This window comes from Pelodiscus sinensis, unplaced genomic scaffold, assembly GCF_049634645.1.
Source record: "Pelodiscus sinensis isolate JC-2024 unplaced genomic scaffold, ASM4963464v1 ctg35, whole genome shotgun sequence".
NCBI classification, from domain to species: Eukaryota; Metazoa; Chordata; order Testudines; family Trionychidae; genus Pelodiscus; species Pelodiscus sinensis.
The window spans coordinates 2133710-2152596 of NW_027465908.1; the positions used below are offsets into that span (position 1 = coordinate 2133710).

The 18887-nt window shown below is 49.0% G+C and overlaps 2 protein-coding genes across 4 annotated transcripts in view; one reads left to right on the forward strand and one right to left on the reverse strand.

Moving 5' to 3' along the window:
- LOC102450522 (condensin-2 complex subunit D3-L) overlaps positions 1–2656 on the reverse strand; it is a 54168-nt gene extending 51512 nt beyond the window's left edge. For all 3 annotated transcript variants that reach the window (XR_012899317.1, XR_012899316.1, XM_075916399.1), the window contains exon 1: positions 2507–2656. Coding sequence is in view for 1 of the 3 variants with exons in the window: in XM_075916399.1 (XP_075772514.1) it covers positions 2507–2567 (61 nt within the window). In the remaining 2 variants the exon portion in view is untranslated. The remainder of the gene's footprint in view (positions 1–2506) is intronic.
- Positions 2657–2744: 88 nt separating this feature from the next.
- LOC102450292 (vacuolar protein sorting-associated protein 26B) lies at positions 2745–18514 on the forward strand. The gene is made up of 6 exons (XM_075916411.1): positions 2745–4293; positions 9446–9602; positions 11828–11992; positions 13026–13201; positions 14246–14388; positions 15182–18514. The coding sequence occupies exons 1-6, from the start codon at positions 4071–4073 to the stop codon at positions 15326–15328; spliced, it is 1011 nt and encodes a 336-aa protein (XP_075772526.1). The 5' UTR covers positions 2745–4070; the 3' UTR covers positions 15329–18514.
- The last annotated feature ends 373 nt before the right edge of the window (positions 18515–18887 follow it).

The window sequence follows — 18887 nt, forward strand, 5'->3', positions numbered from 1 at the left end:
ATTCCAGAGCTTAACAATACTTACAGTCAGAAACATACCCAATTTTTAACCTTTCCTCATATGTCAGGTTTCCTAAACTTATCATTTTTGTTGCTCTTCTCTGGCCTTTCATCTTTCTCTTGCTCCTAATATATTTAAAGAATATCTTTTTATTGCTTTATCTTTCTTGCTAGATGTAATGCATGTGTGTTAGGCTTTCTGATTTTGTCCTTACATGCTTGTGCTATTCTTTTGTACTCCTCCTTCACAATTAAGCCAAGTTTCCACTTATTGTAGGACTCTTTTTTTATTTTTAGGTTATTAAAGAGTTCCTGATTGAACCATATTGGCCTCTTATTATGATTCTTATATTTGTTTCACATCAAGTTAGCTTGTAGGTGTGCCTTTCAATTGCTGCATAATTATTTCACCGAGGTATCATCTTCACACTCAATTTGTTCTCCTTATTCCTGACATTCTCAAGGATGTGGCTTTCCAAATATAAGTGACAGTACAATTAGACTTTTAATGACTAAAATAAAGATGATATAATTCAGATTGACAGGATGAAAATCTGTCCTTGTCTACACCTTTATAATATGTAGCTGGTATCATGAGCTTTCGTGGGTACAGCCCACTTCTTCAAATGACCGGAGTTCAGCTATCCCTGAACCTTTATAATAGTTTGTGAAGACTGTATTTCCCCCCTTCTTTAAAAAATAATGCCAGAGCACTCTCAATTATGTACAGTATTCTGCATTTCCCGCAATAAATGATTGTGCAGTATCGCTGAGCCCTGTTAAATAGCTGCCATGCAGCCCGCTTCAGCCTGCATTTCAATGCTGAAAAAAGTAATCCCTGTGTATAGGTCAAAATACAAATGTAGTAGTAAATATATACTGTATATGATTTTGATGGATAAAAATTGCTGATCATTAACATTTTAAGTAAATACAATTTTTAAATGTTACTTATTATCTATTTAAAACAGAATGCAAAAATTGAGGTCATTGCATACTTCAAACAATAAATTTGAGAATTATATTTCATATTAATTTCTTAATGACAAACAGATTTACAGTAATAATGTGTCGGAAGTTATATACAACTCCAATAGAGTATATACATTTGATTTGCTGTTGGTGAACATATCAGCAAGAATGCCAATTTAAAATTTGGCTCAACTTTTGTGTTTGTCTTATTTCTTTAAACACAAAGCCTCATATGAACAGAATTACTTTTATGACCACCCCTACTCCCCCACCCACACACACACAGCTAAATTTTGCTCTAGAATTCTTATGGAAGTTTTCCATAAGACTAGACACACTAGATGCACATAGCCTATTAGACTTAGGGACAACTTCTGTTGTCTATTACTGATAATTATGTCAATAAGAAATTAGTACTGTACATATTAATGTAATTCTCAATAAGTATCTTATGAGCTCCAACAGAGTTTTCCAAACAAAAATGTCGATAAATATAAGTAGCTGCAAAAAGGAACAACATCACCTTACTATTTTTGAAAACAACACATTCTTGCAAGCTTCTGAAATACAATGAGCTAGAAACAAAAGTTAAATCAAACAGCTTGTGTTATCTATGAAGCTAAGCAGCTTTTTATTATCCACAGAAGAGACCCAGCACAGCTTTAAGATCCATGGTGTTATGAATAACTAGCAAACTACAGCAGCACCCTGGCAAACTAGCGAGCAAGGGGGACGCAGTGGTTTTCGATAATGGAACAAAATGGAACAAAAAGATGAGATTCCCAATCTATGCAAAAGGGGGGGGGGGGAAGCGCTCTGGTTATTAAACCCTGAGCTCCCCATGAAGCAGGCCAGTATCACAAGATGTATACTGCAGAAGGACATAGAGAGGGTCAGCAGCACAAGGCATAGAAGCCAGGCCCACACACAAAATAGGACTCCCTAGGACAGTGCTCTCCCAGCTCCCCTGTGGAAATTGGGCTGGGGGGGGTGAAAGTGATAGGATGGGATTTGTGGGTCCTTGTCTGGCCCAAAAGAGGAAGCAAGCAGCACCCCCAGGCCCTTGGGATCCCTCTTTCCTTCAGCCCCCAGGTGTCTCCCTCCCCTCCCCCAGCCTCTTCCTCCCCTCATCTCCCCCTTCCTTCAGGCCCCCCGCCATCCCCTCTCCTCACCCCCCCAAGATCCCTTCTTCCTTCAGCCCCCTCCCCCACCAGGCCCCCCCACTCTTTCAGGTCCCATCGCTGTGGTCCCCTCCCCCACCAACCTCCTCCTCCCCCCCACAGGGACCCCTCTAACCCTCCCATACCACCCCCTCATTCTTCAGCTCCCCCACAACCGCCTCTTCCTTCAGCCCCTCCCCCTCTAGCCCCCCCCACGACCCCCTCTCCCTTCAGCCCCTCCCCCTCAAACCCCCCCACGACCCCCTCTCCCTTCAGCCCCTCCAGCCCCCCCCCCACGACCCCCTCTCCCTTCAGCCCCTCCAGCCCCCCCCACGACCCCCTTTTCCTTCAGCCCCTCCCCCCCTCGCCGCTTACCCGCACTGACCGCCCGCAGCCCCCAGCGCTCCGCGGCCCCCTGCGGCCCCTCAGCCCCCATCCTGCCTGTCCTCGGCGCCGCCGGTACCTTCGAACCACCCAATCCGCGTCGCGCCCTGACACCGACCAATCACCGCCCGCCGTCTGCGGGGGCCGGGGATTGGCTGGCCGGCTGCGCCTGCGCGGGGCGCTCACAGCTGAACCAATGCGCTTGCCCCGGGGGGTGAGGCCCGGACAGGGGGATGGCGCCTGCGCAATGGGAGGAAGCGAGGCCGGGCCGGGCGGCGCTTGCGCAGTACGAGGCCCGGCCCGGGATAGCCCGAGCGCAGCTAGCCGGGGCAGAGCGCGAGCGCGTCTGGGCTGCGGAGCAACTGCGCCCCCTCCCCCCCCGATTCCGGAGCGGGTCCGCCTCGTGCGAGCTGCGAGCCCGGCTCCTGCGCCGGCCGCGACGTGGCCGCCGAGCTCACCCGCCCTGCAGAGAGCACGGGGCGGGGCGCTCCCCAGCAGGGCCTCCCATTGCACCCCAGTCCCGCACCGGCCCCCTCGTTTGCAGCCCGCTCCCCCGCACCGGGCCCCCCCGTTTGCAGCCCTCTCCCCCGCACCGGGCCCCCCCGTTTGCAGCCCTCTCCCCCGCACCGGCCCCCCCGTTTGCAGCCCTCTCCCCCGCACCCGGCCCCCCCGTTTGCAGCCCTCTCCCCCGCACCCGGGCCCCCCCGTTTGCAACCCTCTCCCCCGCACCCGGGCTCCCCCCGTTTGCAGCCCTCTCCCCCACCCAATTGCACTTCTTTGCCCTACAGCCGCGGTACTTTACACCTTCCTATTGGGGGACCCTCCCAGTTGCACCCCCTTCTCCCAGCAGTGGTGCCCCTGCTGCACCGCATCCCCCACCCCAAGCGGTAAGTGCTCCCGTTTCATTACTTAGCACCCTCACTCCTTCCTGAGTAGTGGAGGTAAGAAACAGCGGAGCCCCCCCCCACCTCCTCGGGTGCATTGAACCCCTCGGTTGCCTGCCCATTGCACCCCGCAGATCCCCCCCCATTGCATCTCCCAGCAGTGCCTGCAGACTCCCTAGGCAACGGTTGTGCTGCATCCCTTTTCTAAACAGCAGTGGTCCCTTAGGCTGTTATATTGCCCTTCTTAGCAGCCTTCGAGGCCCTCTCTTGATTTCATTAGACCACCCTTCCCTAAGCTGCAGCCTTTTGGGTTGCATCATATTACCCTTCCTGAGCAACAGCTGCCTGTTTTATCCATTTCCCTCAGAAATATCCCTCCAGCGCCTTTGAATTGTATCATACCCCGTCCCATCCTGTAGTCCCCAAGCTTGCTAGGGTTGAACCCTGCCAGGATCCTTTAGCATTACAGTCTTCATCCCTAAGATTGGGTTGCATCCCCCTCTCCTTATCTGGGTGTCTGGACTGCATCCAGTGCTGTAGTATTTGAGCCCCTTGAAGGAAACAGTATCCTCAGGCATTGCCATTTCTTCAGTGCACCCCATTTCCTACAGCATCCTCCCTAGCCCTCTGGGATTGATATCCTCCTCCCCCCCCCCCCCCCCAGCAGTGAGATGAGCTTCTTTGGGTTTGGGCAGAGTGCGGAGTTGGAGCTGGTGCTGAGCGATGCAGAAAGCAGGCGTAGGGCTGAGCACAAGACTGAAGAGGGCAAGAAGGAGAAATATTTCCTTTTTTATGATGGGGAGACAGTATCGGGTCGGGTCATTCTCACCCTCAAGCACCCAAACAAGCGGCTGGAGCACCAAGGCATCAAAGTGGAGTTCATCGGACAAATTGGTGAGAGGGGAACGAGGGGGTGTGAGCAGTGCATGGTAGAACTCCAGGGGTTTTAATTGGGAGGTTGCAGGGGTACTTTGTACCAGCATGGAGAAGTGGGTTGGGCTCACTGCTTCCTAAAGCTTGGTTGCCACACGTTCCCGGGCCTGCCATTCTGTAGTGATTCCTCTGGTCGGAGTCTGATTGCTTTCTCCTCTGAAATTCAAAAACACCTCCAGTGAGGGTGGCAGTACATAGCAGTGCATTGCATGAAGTCTTATTTATTTGTTTTGCATTAGTGATTCCTCCAGATTGAATACATGTAAATGTTAACAATGCAAGGCTCTGTCTCCACTAGCCTAGGAGAAGGGAATGTAGTTACAAAGTGTGGGAATGTAGTTACAAAGTGTATCGGATGCTTGGAAACTGGGGTTATGGGCCCCAGTGTCTTGTCATTACATTGACAAGTCCCTTGATTATCAGAGGTTATTTCAAATCCCGTTAGATGTGGATGGTCCATGTGATCTATACACTTCAGTCTGCAGAAGGGAGACAACTCAAATCCTTTTCCACATTATTGTTTTCTCTCTCTCTCATCCTATTTTCCTGTTTCTGCTCATTTAGTGACCTGAGCTCTGAAATATATATAGAGAGATTTTTAAATTCAGATTCAAATCTCCAGGGCTACTTTTAAGTGTTACTATCTTGGCAGCAGCATCCCTCACAGTGTACATGCTGCGTTCTTTGTTAGTCCCCATCCTTTTTATTAACATGTGGCCACATCTCTAGCTGCCTTTGCTGTGCTATTGATTACTTTGTGTGTGATGGGCAGGGCTGCCTTGGGAGGCAGTGGTTGTATTGAGGGCATGAAGCAGCAAATGAGCTTATGTATGTGTACATTTCAAATAATGAGCTATGTCCTAGAAGCACATTACCCTTGTGGATCCACTTTCCTTCCTTTCAAAGTTGGCTGTTCCCAGCTCCATTGAGTCTGTTTATCCTATTGGGGTGGCCAAGCATGCTTATCCATATGAAATCATCTGATATGTGAGCTGTTATTTCTGAGATTTCCGTTGGCGATTTTATATTGTGTGAACCCAATTTAGCTAAGGGCTTTCCTCATCCCATAGCAGGAGGAAAGGTAGTTGCCATATCCATTGTACCATTGACATAAAGAACTGAACATTTCATGGTCTCATCTGAATGTGAGTCAAAATAATTGTTAAACCCAGGAGTAACTTACACAGTTCTTATTTGTTTATTAACTGTGTGGTGTGCATGTGTAGGGCTTTTCAGATAAGACCTTAAATCTATGGCCCAGTCTGCTCTAAAAATCTCAATAGAAGCTGTTGACCAGCACATCAAAGTGATGAACATTTTCAGCATGAGAAGAGTAACAGTTCCTTGATGGTCCTTTGGCCCAGAAGACTAAATTGATGATTTTCTTCATCCAGTTCCACCACCTTCATTTCTCTTTTGACTTTCTCCATTAGCACCACACTTTTGGCGTCTGAGAAGCCACACAGCTAATTATGTATAATCAGACCTCATGATCAGAAATTGGATTATAACCTGCCTCTGGGTTAAAGTCTCCCGAGTAACCTGAGCACGTGTTTTACTCCCAGCTCCACCGCTGACAGGCTGTGCAGCCTTGGAAAGGCATTTCACTTGTCCCATTTTCCCCAATTTGTAAAATAAGTACTGTGGGGAAAGTAGACCAATTTTTTGTTCCGGGTTTGCACAGCACAATGGAGTCTTGGTCCATAACTAGGACTTGTAGGTGTTTACGATAATCCAAAAGAAATATCAACAGAGGATTTTTCAAGACTGCTTAATTTGCCTAGTACTTTGACTTCATGAAGCACTATGTATGTAGTTTGTATCTGTTAGAGTTACCAAGAGAGTTTTTATAACCAGACTTGTGGCCCAGATTGTGCTTGGGAATGTTATTTTTAAACAAAACAGGCCCACTAACCTGAGAGATGGTATAATTGATGTGTGCTTCTATAGCACCTTCCATTTGCAGATACCTCACTTTAGGGATTTAAAAGCTTCAGGGGGTAGCTGAGTTAGACTGTAACAGGAAGAATGCTGATAAGAATGGGGGTGCTAATAGTTCTTATCAGCCTCTTGTAGCTATTTAGTCTTTAAGGTGCTACTAGATCATTTGTTGTTTTTTAAGTTTTTCCCGTAATAGACTAACTCATCTAGTCCTCTGAATGTGGTATGCTCAGTCTCTTTTTCTTCTTCCTCCCCTCCTTTTTTTCTCCTTTTCTTTCTTCCCCCCCCCCTCCTCTCCTTCCCCCCCCCCCTTCCCTTATTTATTCTTGGATCTGGACTTCTAACACTCCTGTCATCTGACAAAATGGGCTGTGTCCCTGAAAGCTCATGATACCATCTACATGTTTTGTTAGTCTTTAAGGTGCTACTAGTCTATTTGTTAGGGATTTAGACATTCAGGGGCCAGGAGATAGGTATTACTCCCCATTTCACAGATGAGGGCAGTATGACGGGGTTGGGAATAGAACCCATGAGTCGAACATCCAGGACAGTTTCCCCTCTGACGCTTGTACAGTGCAGATTCCTTTTAGGGCATCAATCTGTCTCGACTGTTCTCCCGTTAATGTTGGTAGATTTAAAAAAAAAATCAGAATGGAGAAAACTGATTTTGATGAACAACTCGAACTGGGGCTTTTCCCTGTAAAGTTTGATGTGCTGATGTCTTTTTAAAGATGAATCCTCTGTTCTTCCTCTAAAGGTCTAAGTGCCAATCTTAGCCCTTGGGCAGTAGTTACTGGGAGCCTAGTATGCCGGCAGTCTGTGTTTTCCCAGTTTAACTCAGTCATTGCCTTCGGCATTGTGTTGTGAGATGAGTCTCTTTCCTATGTCATGCCTGCACTCCCTTCCCACTGCATAAAGGTGCATCCATCCTCTGTCTTTATGGAGGTGTTTTGAAAAGAGAGATGCTTTTGTTTGCACCCTGAAGCTCCAACCAAGATCGGGACTTTGTTATGCTCTGTGCTGTGTAACACAGTGGAGATCATTCCAACCCCAGTGAGTTTCCACTCTAAAGAGATAAGCTGGAGCAAAGGATGGGCAAGATAAAGTATCGCATATTGTACATCCGAGGTGATGAGGCACATCCTAAGTGATTTGCCCAAGGTCACATGTTGAGTCTGTGGCAGGGGTGGGAAATGAACCCAGATCTCCTGAGTTCTTGAGACCCAACCACAAGATCCCCCTTCAAAAAGCTTCTGCTGCAGGATTTAGTGGATGAGTGACAATGACTAATCTTGTCATAGCTTCAGGGGGGTGGCCGAGTTAGTCTGTAACTGGAAAAACTTAAAAAACAATGAATAGTCTAGCAGCACCTTAAAGCCTAACAAACATGTAGATGGTATCGTGAGCTTTCGTGGGTACAACCCACTCCTTCTTTTCATAGCTGTGATTTCAGCTCCAGATTGTAAGAATTATGGTCACCCAAACACTGCCTAACCAAGGGCTGTATTGGCAAATTTCGTAGAGCCCAGCCTACAGAAACTGGAGTAGATTGTCTTTATCCTCATGTATCATAGTGATCAGAGTATAGGTGTATCACTTTTTGTCATTTTGGATCAAGATGGAAAACAAAAGATAGTCACATGGTCGCTGCTATGCTTGAAGACCTGCTGGAACAATATCTGCCGCCTTATCTTCAGCTGGTTTGAACAACACTTCCACACCGACCCTCATTCCTTAACATTTCCCTGGCCTTGCATGCATCCATCATAAAATCATCAGCTAGGAATTACCCCGGAAGACGTTTTCTCTGCAGGGTCATATGGTATGGGCTGACATAGTGCAGAGTCAATGGGGCTCTTTACCATTTTTTGTTCACTTGAGCTAACGTGGCCCCCTCGCCTCTCACTGTTGCTTTAGCCATCTTTGGGAGGCATGAGCGATGACAGAAGCTTCCTAGCCCTGTGCTTCTGTGTTCCCTGTTTGTGAGATGCTTTGGGCATTTGTTTTTTCCTGGTGAGAGCTCCAGTGCCTAGGCCTTGAAGGTGGCGTCTGTAGGAAGCACTGAGAGGAAGGGATAGCTCCAGATGCTGATTGGTTCGGTGATGCTGGCTTGTCTTTGAAGGTAGTCTGGATATATTAACCTGATTAAACTGACCTACGTACAGACATTTTGGTTTGTTTTCTTAGGTGGGGAAAGCAACTAAAGCTGCAGACAGCAGCTTGGAAATCTTTGCTTCTGTTTTCTTTGTCTCTATCTGCTTTCATGAGAGTGCGCTATTTACTGACCTTCTCCGTTATTTTTGACATCAACCTGTCTTGTTCTGCCTTGTTCTCTTATCTGTGGGCAGGATATTTTTCATGAGCTCGTGGGATATCGAATTTCCTCTCTACTTGTACAGTGGATGATGTTGTTTGAGGATCCTCAAGCTCTTTACAGACAATACTTTAGCAACATAATGCTTGGGGGCCTGGGAAGATGACCCCACTTTATCGATGGGAGGAAAAGCTTACAGAAGGTGGAAGTATTGATGGTGTTGAAACAAATTAGTAGCAGACCCAAGTTTGGAACCCAGGAGTATAGACTTCCTAAATCGAACCCTTAAGAGAGTTCTTCCGCTACATTGGACTCTGTCAGGGGAGATGGTGAATGTCAGCAACGTGACCTGTCCAGTGAGGGGGAGAAACCAATTTGCAAAACTGGGTCCTCCTTTTTACTGGCACTTTTTACTGGCACTTGAGCTCGGGCCCAAGATGTGTCAAGCACCTGACTATGATTCTCTACTGCTCGGAACCTAGCTTACTCACTAGAGGAGAAGGGATGGAACAGGGAAGAGGCTTTTTCAGAGACTGGTTCCTTTTTCCTTTTTAGGGGGAGAGGGATAGCTCAGTGGTTTGAGCATTGGCCTGCTAAACCCAGGTTTGTGAGTTCAATCTTTGTGGAGGCCATTTCGGGATTTGGGGCAAATATTTGTCAGGGATGGTACTTGGTCCTGCTGTGAAGGCAGGGGACTGGACTCAATGACCTTTCAAGGTCCCTTCCAGTTCTAGGAGATAGGCAATCTCCTTTAATTTAAAATTTTAATTTAGGCCCATTTCCTGCAATTCCTCTCCCAACACTGACCCACTCGTGTGGGAGGGATCAGCACTGCTTAACTGAGTATTTTCTTCCTAGAGCTGTACTATGACCGGGGCAACCACCATGAATTTGTCTCTCTGGTAAAGGACCTGGCCCGTCCCGGTGAGTTCACCCAGTCGCAGACATTTGACTTTGAGTTCACACATGTGGAAAAACCGTACGAGTCGTACACAGGGCAGAACGTGAAGTTACGGTGAGTCTCCTCTTGCTGTTGGGTTTCTCCTGATCTCAAGCTTCAGCCTTCTCCCTGTGAATTAATTTTCATGCAATGTCTTTCTAGCAAGAGCCACAGCACTGTAGGTATCCCAGACGAACACACACCAACAAGTAATACAGCAACATGAGAGTGTAATGCTTGTTGAATTGGGAAGAACAGATAGAACTACAATCTTCCTTAAGTATAATAAGAAACAATTAAAAGTCCAACAGAGAGCTGACAACTTTGACCATGTGATACCCCATGCCCCTACTCTAGGTTATGAGTCTTGCCTTTGAAATCATTGGAAATCAGAACTCAGGTTTGTTGATTGTTTAAAAGGGGCATATCATTGAAAAGTGATTGAACTGCTGTTCAAAAAAACATTTTCTATCATTTTAAAACAAGCTCACAATCACTTCTAAAATCTGATTTCCCATGCATTCCAGCTATAGCTGTTTCTCCAGCTGTAGCAGGGAGGAAGCGTTGATAAAATGCTGAAAGAGGCACCAGACTCCCAGTTAACCCTGTAGAGAGATCGGAGCAATGATGAGAATTTCTAAAGGCTGTTGAATAAATTAATTTGTAATCCACATCTCTCTAGCAACTAAACGCTTCTGTCACTGGACTCTCCCTTTTAAACTGAATTGTGATCCAGCATATGTGTTCAGCCCATCAAGCTGCTGTTTGTGTGGGGGTTACGGTACAGACCAATTTCACGTTGAAGCATGTGGGCATGGAGATGGATTGACAGATCAAACTGTGTGTGTGGGATGCCTAGAAAATCTGCGGAAAATCTACCAACTCCTGTGAAAGCCACATGTTTGAAAAGGGAGTTCTCGGCCCTTTTTGTCATTCCTCTTTCTCCCCCACTTCTCAAACCCCCACTTCTTTCTCTAGCTTCCCCTCTGTTCCTCCAGTCACTTCTTGATATCTCTAGTCTGTGCTGTAACAGAGATCGCTCACGGCAGCTTAACGGTCTGTGAGTCTGAGCCTGGGCTGAAGTGGAATATTAAATTATCAACACTTGTGATGATGGAATACTGGGCTGTCTTGGGACAGCATGTCAGGCGCTGAGTGCAATTCCAGAAGCTGCGTGGCAGACTCAGTAGTAAAATGTCGCCTGTCATGGCTTCTCTTATGCATGTAAATCAGGCTTCAGTTGTTCTTTTCCCCCCCTCGTTTAAAAAAGAAAGGGAACCAAAGGCGACTTGCAATTTATTTGGCAATACGAGAGTAATGTCAGGTCATTTGCTTGTCTCCAGCGGATTCCGTAAAATGTGCTTGAGTAGTCCTGTAACCAGGCCTGCTAATTTTAATTGTGGCCTACGTGCAGACAAATGCCTCGCTTACATGCTGCTGTTTACAAATGGCAAATGCTGTTTCAGAGCTGAGCTGTAAAGGTAGCTGCCACCTTGACATCGAGCCTGAGTCAAATGCTAAGGCTGGATGATTTTATGATGGATATTTAGTTAACATAGTCAGTGATAAGTGTACTCGCATCTCATGCTTTAGGGCCGGGCTGCTCAAAACACAGCTCGTGGTGCAGTTTGGGCTCTCACGTGGCCTGTGGGTGGGTTCCTTTGAACGTGGCCTCCACTGGGAACATGCTCCACAAGGGCGAGGCGTTTCCCAGGGTGGGTGAGCATTGAAAGATGCAAGCAGACGGGCTGGCTGGAACAGACGGGTACAGGCTGTTGGCGTTTCTAGCCCCTAGGGACCAGATGCCAGGAGCACTGGGGCATTGTGGGAATTGCTGGCTGCTTAGTGCCTGAGAGGTGCTGATTGGCCACGTTTAGGTCCGGTGCCACGGCTTAAGGCTTAATCTTTGTATTCATGTCTGTCAGTGTGAAAGAAGCTATTTGCATATATATTTGGCATGTGCTGTGAGTATCATTGTGGCCCCCAGGGCTTCCAAAGTTGAGTAGCCCTGCTTTAGGGCCATAAGCCATAGGGTTGAGACTGGAACATCACCTCTTTGCACAGCAACGTACAATTGCTCAGGTGCTCTATAAAGGACTTGCACCTTCCTCTGAGCCACTAGGTATTGTCCACTACAAGAGGCAGTTTACCTGACTGGATGGACCATGTGGGCTGAGCAGCTCCATGAAAGGCTCCGTCGATGTTTCTCTCTCCTCCACCAAACACCTCTCCCTCCGTGGCTTGTGCGCCCAGGGAGGTAGTCTGCAAGGATTCTAATGGGTCAGGCGTTCCCCTTGCAGATATTTCCTCCGAGCGACCGTCAGCCGCAGATTAAATGATGTGGTCAAAGAGATGGACATAGTCGTGCACACGCTCAGCACCTACCCAGAGCTCAATTCCTCTATCAAGATGGAGGTGGGAATCGAGGATTGCCTGCATATTGAGTTTGAGTATAACAAATCCAAGTAAGTGCAGAGTAAAACCCTGTGTGAGGGGATGCAGTCCCCTGCGTGGGCCGATACTTCTAGGGCATGTCTCCATGGAGGGAAAAAACACTAAACCTCCAGCTCGTGGGGTTCTTTTCTTGCAGTGCAGATTTCTGGGCTGGGGGCTGCAGAACAGGGTCCTAGAGCCCTAGGATCCAGCCTGAGCCCAGAAGCCTACACTGCAGTGAAACAGCCCCTTAGCCCGAGTCAGCTAGCACGGGTCATCCACACGTGTCTAACTGCTGTGCAGACGGAGCCTTAGAGGCTGCGTAACTAGGTATGCAGAGGCAATGGCTATTGTAAACTTCAGGTAGGGCCCTGTAATTTCTCTTCGCTCTCCCTGTTCGCTGCTGTGAAGGGCAGGAAGTTCATTCATTCATGTGCTGGGAGAGTTGCTGCTTTAGATCTTTCCCAGCTCACCGCCAGCCTGTACTGTGTTCTGTCCGAGGCCTCCGTTGCACCCACATACCGAGGTGGGTGCATAAATGGGGATGAAGGTGGATTTATTGGTCCCCTCTAATTTAGTGGTCCCCTTGTTCTGAGTCCCGGGAGGCCCAACGGAACAGCTTCTGCTGTTGACCAGAATGGTGCAATTAACTGTGGGACTGTTAACTCAGGCATAGATGTTGGAAATGACTAGTTGAGGTTACATTCCAGACCATTCTTCTCATGCAGAGCTGGAGTGTTCTCCTTTTTTAATTACCCAAGGGATTGCCATCGGGAGGCTTAGATCTTGTTCTTCTGAAGTTTTTATGAATGTCCAGCCTAATATGTCTCCTCATTTCATCCAGTAATCCCGCTCAGACTTGCTGGTGCCCAGAGGTTTGTGCCTGAATGCATAGTTATCACTTGGAGCACCCAGAACATGACTGGAGTGCCCCTGGAATCTCAAATTGGCCCTGAGAAGGATGGGGGAGTGTCTGAAAGGCGCATTCCAGCTTTTCAATTTGTTTCCTGCTCTGTGGTGCAGAGACCAAAGCTGATCCCGGCTGTCTTGCTTCATCCTTCCCAGGTACCACTTAAAAGATGTGATTGTTGGAAAAATCTACTTCCTGTTGGTTCGGATCAAGATCAAACACATGGAGATAGATATCATCAAGAGAGAGACAACAGGGACCGGCCCCAACGTTTACCACGAGAACGACACAATAGCAAAATATGAGATCATGGATGGGGCACCTGTGAGAGGTGAGGGGAGGGAGCCATTTACATTCCTCTTCTAGCATCTTTGGGAGTCCAGTGATTGTGTTGCACCAACTTCTTGTTTTCTTGGCAGCTTACAAATGGCGTGGAGGGGAGGAGGTAAATTGAGGAACATTGCTCCTAGCGAGTCAGCAGCACAGTTAGGAATAGACTTTTACGACTGACCTGGCCCCAGCCGCAGAACATAGCGCTGAAAGGTGGCATCATCTCTCATTGCAAATCCCCTGGTTGCTCTGGATTGGTGGTGTCCAGCCCACTAGCTACATGTGGCTAATTGGTTAGTTGAGCATGGCTAGTTTAGTGAACATAGGAACATAAAATGCCAGATGCCCCAGAGGGAGTGAACAGAACAGGGAATCCTCTTGTCTCCCGTTCCCAGCCTCTGACAAACAGACTGGGGACACCGTTCCTACCCATCCTGGCTAATAGCCATGGATAGCCCTATCCTCCATGAATGTATCTAGAAGTGGGTCTGACCCATGAAAGCTCATCACCTATTAAACCATCTTGTTAGTCTTTAAAGTGCTACACAGTTTTTCCTTTTGTTTTAGCAAGATCAGACTAACACGGCTACCTCTCTAGTACTATTTTTGAACCCTGTTCAAGTCCTGGTCTTCAGAACCTCCTCTGGCTACTGCTCCAGAACTGGCTGGATTCCACGGTTCTGGATAATATTCTTCAGCTGTGGGTGACTTGCACTCCTGCTCTAGAGCTGCTGGGTCAGTAGCTAGAAGGGATGTCATCCCATTCTCTTTCTTCTCCAGTGCTGTGAGCAGCAACCCTGTGATATTGAAGGGGGGAGGTAGGAGGGTCACCAGAAAGGGCATGACCCTGCTAAGGATCAAAGGTGCTCTGTTCTGTGGGAGCGGAGGGCACTACTCCATCCAGCAGTGGTAAGACATGCCAGACTTGGGCACAGAGTTGCAGGAGTTAGTGTGCTCTGGTTTCCCGTTGTGGTGCCGATGCTCTCTCTGTACGATTTGGATCGGCAGGTTGTGCCTCTGCTCATGCCTTTCATGCCCTTTGCAGGGGAGTCCATTCCAATCAGACTCTTCCTGGCAGGCTACGAGCTGACGCCCACGATGAGGGACATCAATAAGAAGTTCTCAGTGCGTTATTACCTCAACCTGGTGCTGATAGATGAGGAAGAGCGGCGCTACTTCAAACAGCAGGTGAGAGGGGGGTGAGCCGTAGCCAGCCACTCAAGAGCCTCTTCTGGGGCTCCGTTATAAATAGCAGGAGAAGACCCGTAGGCAGTCAGGTTGGCGGTGGGGGGGAAAAATCTCCCTGGGTGCCCACTGAGACCCCATCATCTGAGGCACGGATAGAAAATGCACCTGCCTGTCTGGGTCTCTTGGGGTTGCTCCTCAGAGAGGATCAGAGGGCAGCCATGTTAGTTTGTAACTAAAATACTTTAAAAGGCAGCACTGGTCCTGGCGCACCTCAGGGACTATCTGTATAAAGGTTTTTGGTTAGTCTCTAAGGTGCGACAGGACCATTGTTATTTTTTAAATTTTTTTCTTCAGAGAGGGTTTACCCACCGTAATCCCCCTCTGTTCTCTGCACTTTGCCACACGTGGCCGTCTTTTACCTCATTAACCATGGCAGTGCTGCCCAGTGTACTAGAACAGGCCTGGCATCTGGTGGCTGCCTCTGGCTCATCCTCTGGAGTACAGGTTGGACCTTTCTGGTCCAGCTGCCTCGGGACCACGGATGTTGTCGGACCAGAGAGTCCTAGACCACTGAGATTCAGCCTGTACTACCGTCGGACCTTCAGAGATCTGCACTGCCCGGACCCCTCTCCTGAAGCTTTTCACGGATGAAGGATATGAGAGTGGCGTATGGGGATGGGTGCAAGTTACTGCTACAGCAGCTTAGGCAGATGTCGGCCTGTGAGAACATCCTGGGTGGGGCCAGCCTAGCTCCTGCATGTCCTAACAGGTCCTGTTGTCTGCGTTCTGACAGGAGGTGGTGCTATGGCGGAAAGGAGACATTGTGAGGAAGAGCATGTCCCACCAGGCAGCTATTGCCTCTCAGCGGTTTGAGGGGACGTCCTCCCATGCGGAGGCCAGGACCCCCAGCCAGCCTGCAGAAAACAACAGCCGGCAGTGAAAGGCCCTGTGGAGCGAGGCTGCTGCAGAACCCACGTGCCCAGGGTTGGCAGCAGCAAGGAGTGAGAGAGAAAATATTTCACCAGAGACTTATGAAAACCAATATCAGTTTTGACTTAATTCTGATTTTCGAAGGACCAGTAGGGTGGGGAGGGGGCAATGCAAGCGACAGTGACTACGGGCACAAAGTTGAAAGTACCTCAGTGCTCCCCAACCTGCTTCATTCCTCTGAGGGTAGGCTGCTTTTATACATGCAGGGGCCTTGGGGCTGCCTGTCTTTCCCGTTGCTATGAGACCCCTTCACCATGGCTGCGGGGAGGCGGGAGGGGGAAGGGGAAACTGGGCGCTCCGCCTCGGCGGTAGGTATGTCACTTCGGGCATGTAGGAAGGCATTTTGCTGCCATCCAAGTCTTTGTGAGGCGAGTAGGAGGAGAGCCTGATGAAGCATTTTAGCTGGAAGGTGGGAGTGTGCGTGAGCAGAGTAAGCTTGAGGTGTAGCCTGCTTGACGGGTTTCCCCCCCTCTGTGAGACTGCTGCTAGCGGTTATGTAACAAGTTGAATCAGCCCTGTGAGTAGCAGAGCCAGGTTGTGCAGCGAAGCAGATGACGCTGCCTTTGTGTCCCTGCCGTGGGAGCTCATGGATGCAGTGTCTTGGGAGGAAGGGGCCTTGTTTAACATTTAAAAGTGCAGATGGCAGCTGGGTGTGGAATTGACAGGCCAAAGGACGCTGTATAGGGCAGGCGAGGCATGGGTGGGCAAGCAGAGCCGCTAGGCAGGGAATCTGGGAGGAAACGGTCCAGGGAAAGGGGGAGCACAAAGCCATGCTAGTCTTGGCTCTGGGAGGTTAGGGTGCAGTTTGTAACCCACGCTGCATGATCTAGCCAGGCGGGTGCAGCTGAGCCCTGGGGAACGTGGGTACGTTGGAGATGGTGAGCGTGGCATGGCAGAGCGGTTGTACGGGTGCCACGTGGTGCTGTGGGAAGCAGTTGCAGTCCGGTCTCTAGCTGTACAGGGAAAGCGTTGCAGCGAGAGGCGGTAGAAACATGGCAGGAGCCTCTGAAGTGCTGCAGTAGACGCTGGCCATCGCCTTCTGGCTTTCTCCTTGTTTTCAATTTATCTGAATGAAACTCTGCTTCATCTGGCTCTAGGGTTCATCCCAGTGGTGCTGTGGTTAAACCTCCCAGGGACATCCCTGACTGGCTGAAAATTATGAGAGTAGCAGGGTGGGGCAGAAGAGGACACGGGCCTTCTTTAAACACACCCGTCTGCAAAAGGCTTGAAGGATCCCCCCGAGAACCTGCCATGTGCTAGTACTACTCCTGGCATGTGGGACACCATAACGTAAGGAGCTATTGCCCCGGATGTACTGAAGTGAAGCAGCAGGGTGTCTGGCACTGCTTCCTGATTGACTGCTTGGTTGGGTCTGTTGAGGCTGGAATTGGGTGGGACCTTTGGGCATGAAGCTACCTGAGGACCCGGCACATGGGATGTCTTTCACTCTCTTAAAATAAACGCCAGTTAATGTTTTCAGAGGGATCACGGGGATGTCCTCGGACGGGCCTCAGCCCTCCCTTCAAGTTCAGAGATCGCCTCTTAGACGTAACCCATTGACTGGATTTGGATGTTCTGTCCTTCTTAGATCCCTTTCTAGGAAGCAGGTAATCAGACGCCAACCAGCATATGGAGGCAGAGACCTGAACGAAACCGGGACACCGGCTCCCTCTAACCGGAGCCGTACTAGTGATTCCCCTGTGGGCTAGAAGCCCATTGATGTTCTGCCAGGCTTACTTCTCAGTCTGGCATTTCCTTTGGTTGGATGCAGAGCTGCTCTCTTGCTGCTGGGAAGTTCAGCTTCTTCTGCAATATGCTGTGTGTGTGACAGTGCCCCGGTGCCTGTAGTGATGGTGGGGGTTGGGTGGGAGGGAGGGGACGTTTCCGTAGTAAGAAAGCTGCTGTAGTTCAGTGATAAATGTATGTTTTCTGCTTGCCAAACTCAGTTTTATTTTCACTGTCACCAGATAGGGCTTTGGTTCTTAACCTAGATGGGGAGTCCTGCTCTCTTCTTGGGGACCTGAATTGCCTCTTTGCTGTGAACACTGGCATCCCATGTTCTGCACTGCCGTGGTGAGGTTGCGTGGCTCATTCGGCCTCTGCCTGTGAGAGTTCCTTGCTGCGGGCTGGAACGGCAGTCTCCTCCCTCAGACCTTTTCAAGGCAGCTGCTTTGTTAAATCACACGCAGGAGGGACGCTGTGGTTGGGCCTGGTGCAACATGCAAACGGGGACACTATTTCGGTGGCTGGCTAACGCTGCGTCTCCCCCATTCGGAGGAATCCAGGCATGCTGTAGCAATGCACAATCATTTGAAAACAGGTGAGGTTCCCCTTGGGTGGCAGCTCAGGTAACAGAGGGCATCTGCATGGTTGAGCCTCGCTCAGCTTCACCCTCACCCATACTTTGCTTTCCCTCATCTCGAAACAGCCCCCCTGAAATCCCTTCATGGTTGAACTCTCTTCTTGGGTGTAGCGTGTGGTGGTGGTAAGAAGCCCAATGGGTGAACCCACCTCTGTACTGGGTGAGTAGTGAGATGGGATATGTGGAGATTGCCTGCAGATGGGAATCCCCCTCTCTGGCAGATGTTCCAACAGTGTCTGCTTGTCACTGTGAGAGGGGTTAGTCAGAAAACGTGCATGCGCCTAAATGTTTCCTTCTGCTAACTTTTCCTCACCTCTGTGTTCCCCGTCATAGGACTAGGCTATAGCCTCTCCCCTACCCCCATTTTTACTTCTCTAATTAGATCATTCAGCCTGCTTTCTGTTATGCCTTGTGTTTCGGGTGATGATACCTGCTCCATCTGCAATGATTGGGGCTTGAGAGAGGAGACCTGAAATATCTAACCCCACGCTGCTCCAAAAAAGAAAAAAACCAACAGTTTTAAGACTGGGGAGTGATTGTGGCTTTTGCAGCCCACCCCGTGCTGGGTTGTTTTATCCCGTGCTGTGGATGTCCTCTCTCCCCTGGGCAGATACTCACAGGGGGAGTGCATAGGTACTGAACCAAGCAGTGCAACTTGTAATTTAGCCTCTGCAGTGTTTACATGTTTCTTAATTGATCATCTTTTCAATGGCTGTGTTTTAAAATTTGTTTTTGTGTGTCAGATTAAAAGGGCCATCCCAGGCTTTGAAATGCTGTGCAGTCGTTTGTCTGACTTGGTTTATATGCTGCCGTTCTGAGCTATTTTGCCTCTCTTCAGGCCAGGCGCACGGTGGGTACGTGAGGTTGGGAGAATCCAGCCTTTTCCCTTATTGTGCTGTCTCTAAAGATGTGGAACAGACCGGGGAAAGTGAATTGGCCCCACTGTAAGCAATGTGAAGCCATCAGCAGCCCAATCTGTGCTGACTTGTGACCTTGGCAGCTGTTCCATCCCAGTGGGTGGGTTTCTCTCTTCTTGTAGAATTCAGAGCAAGCTTGAGTGAGTGAGCTGGCTCCACTCACCAGCCCAGCACGAGGATGAAACCACAGCCCACATCACTAGGCCCTGAGGATGACAGTATTAAAAACT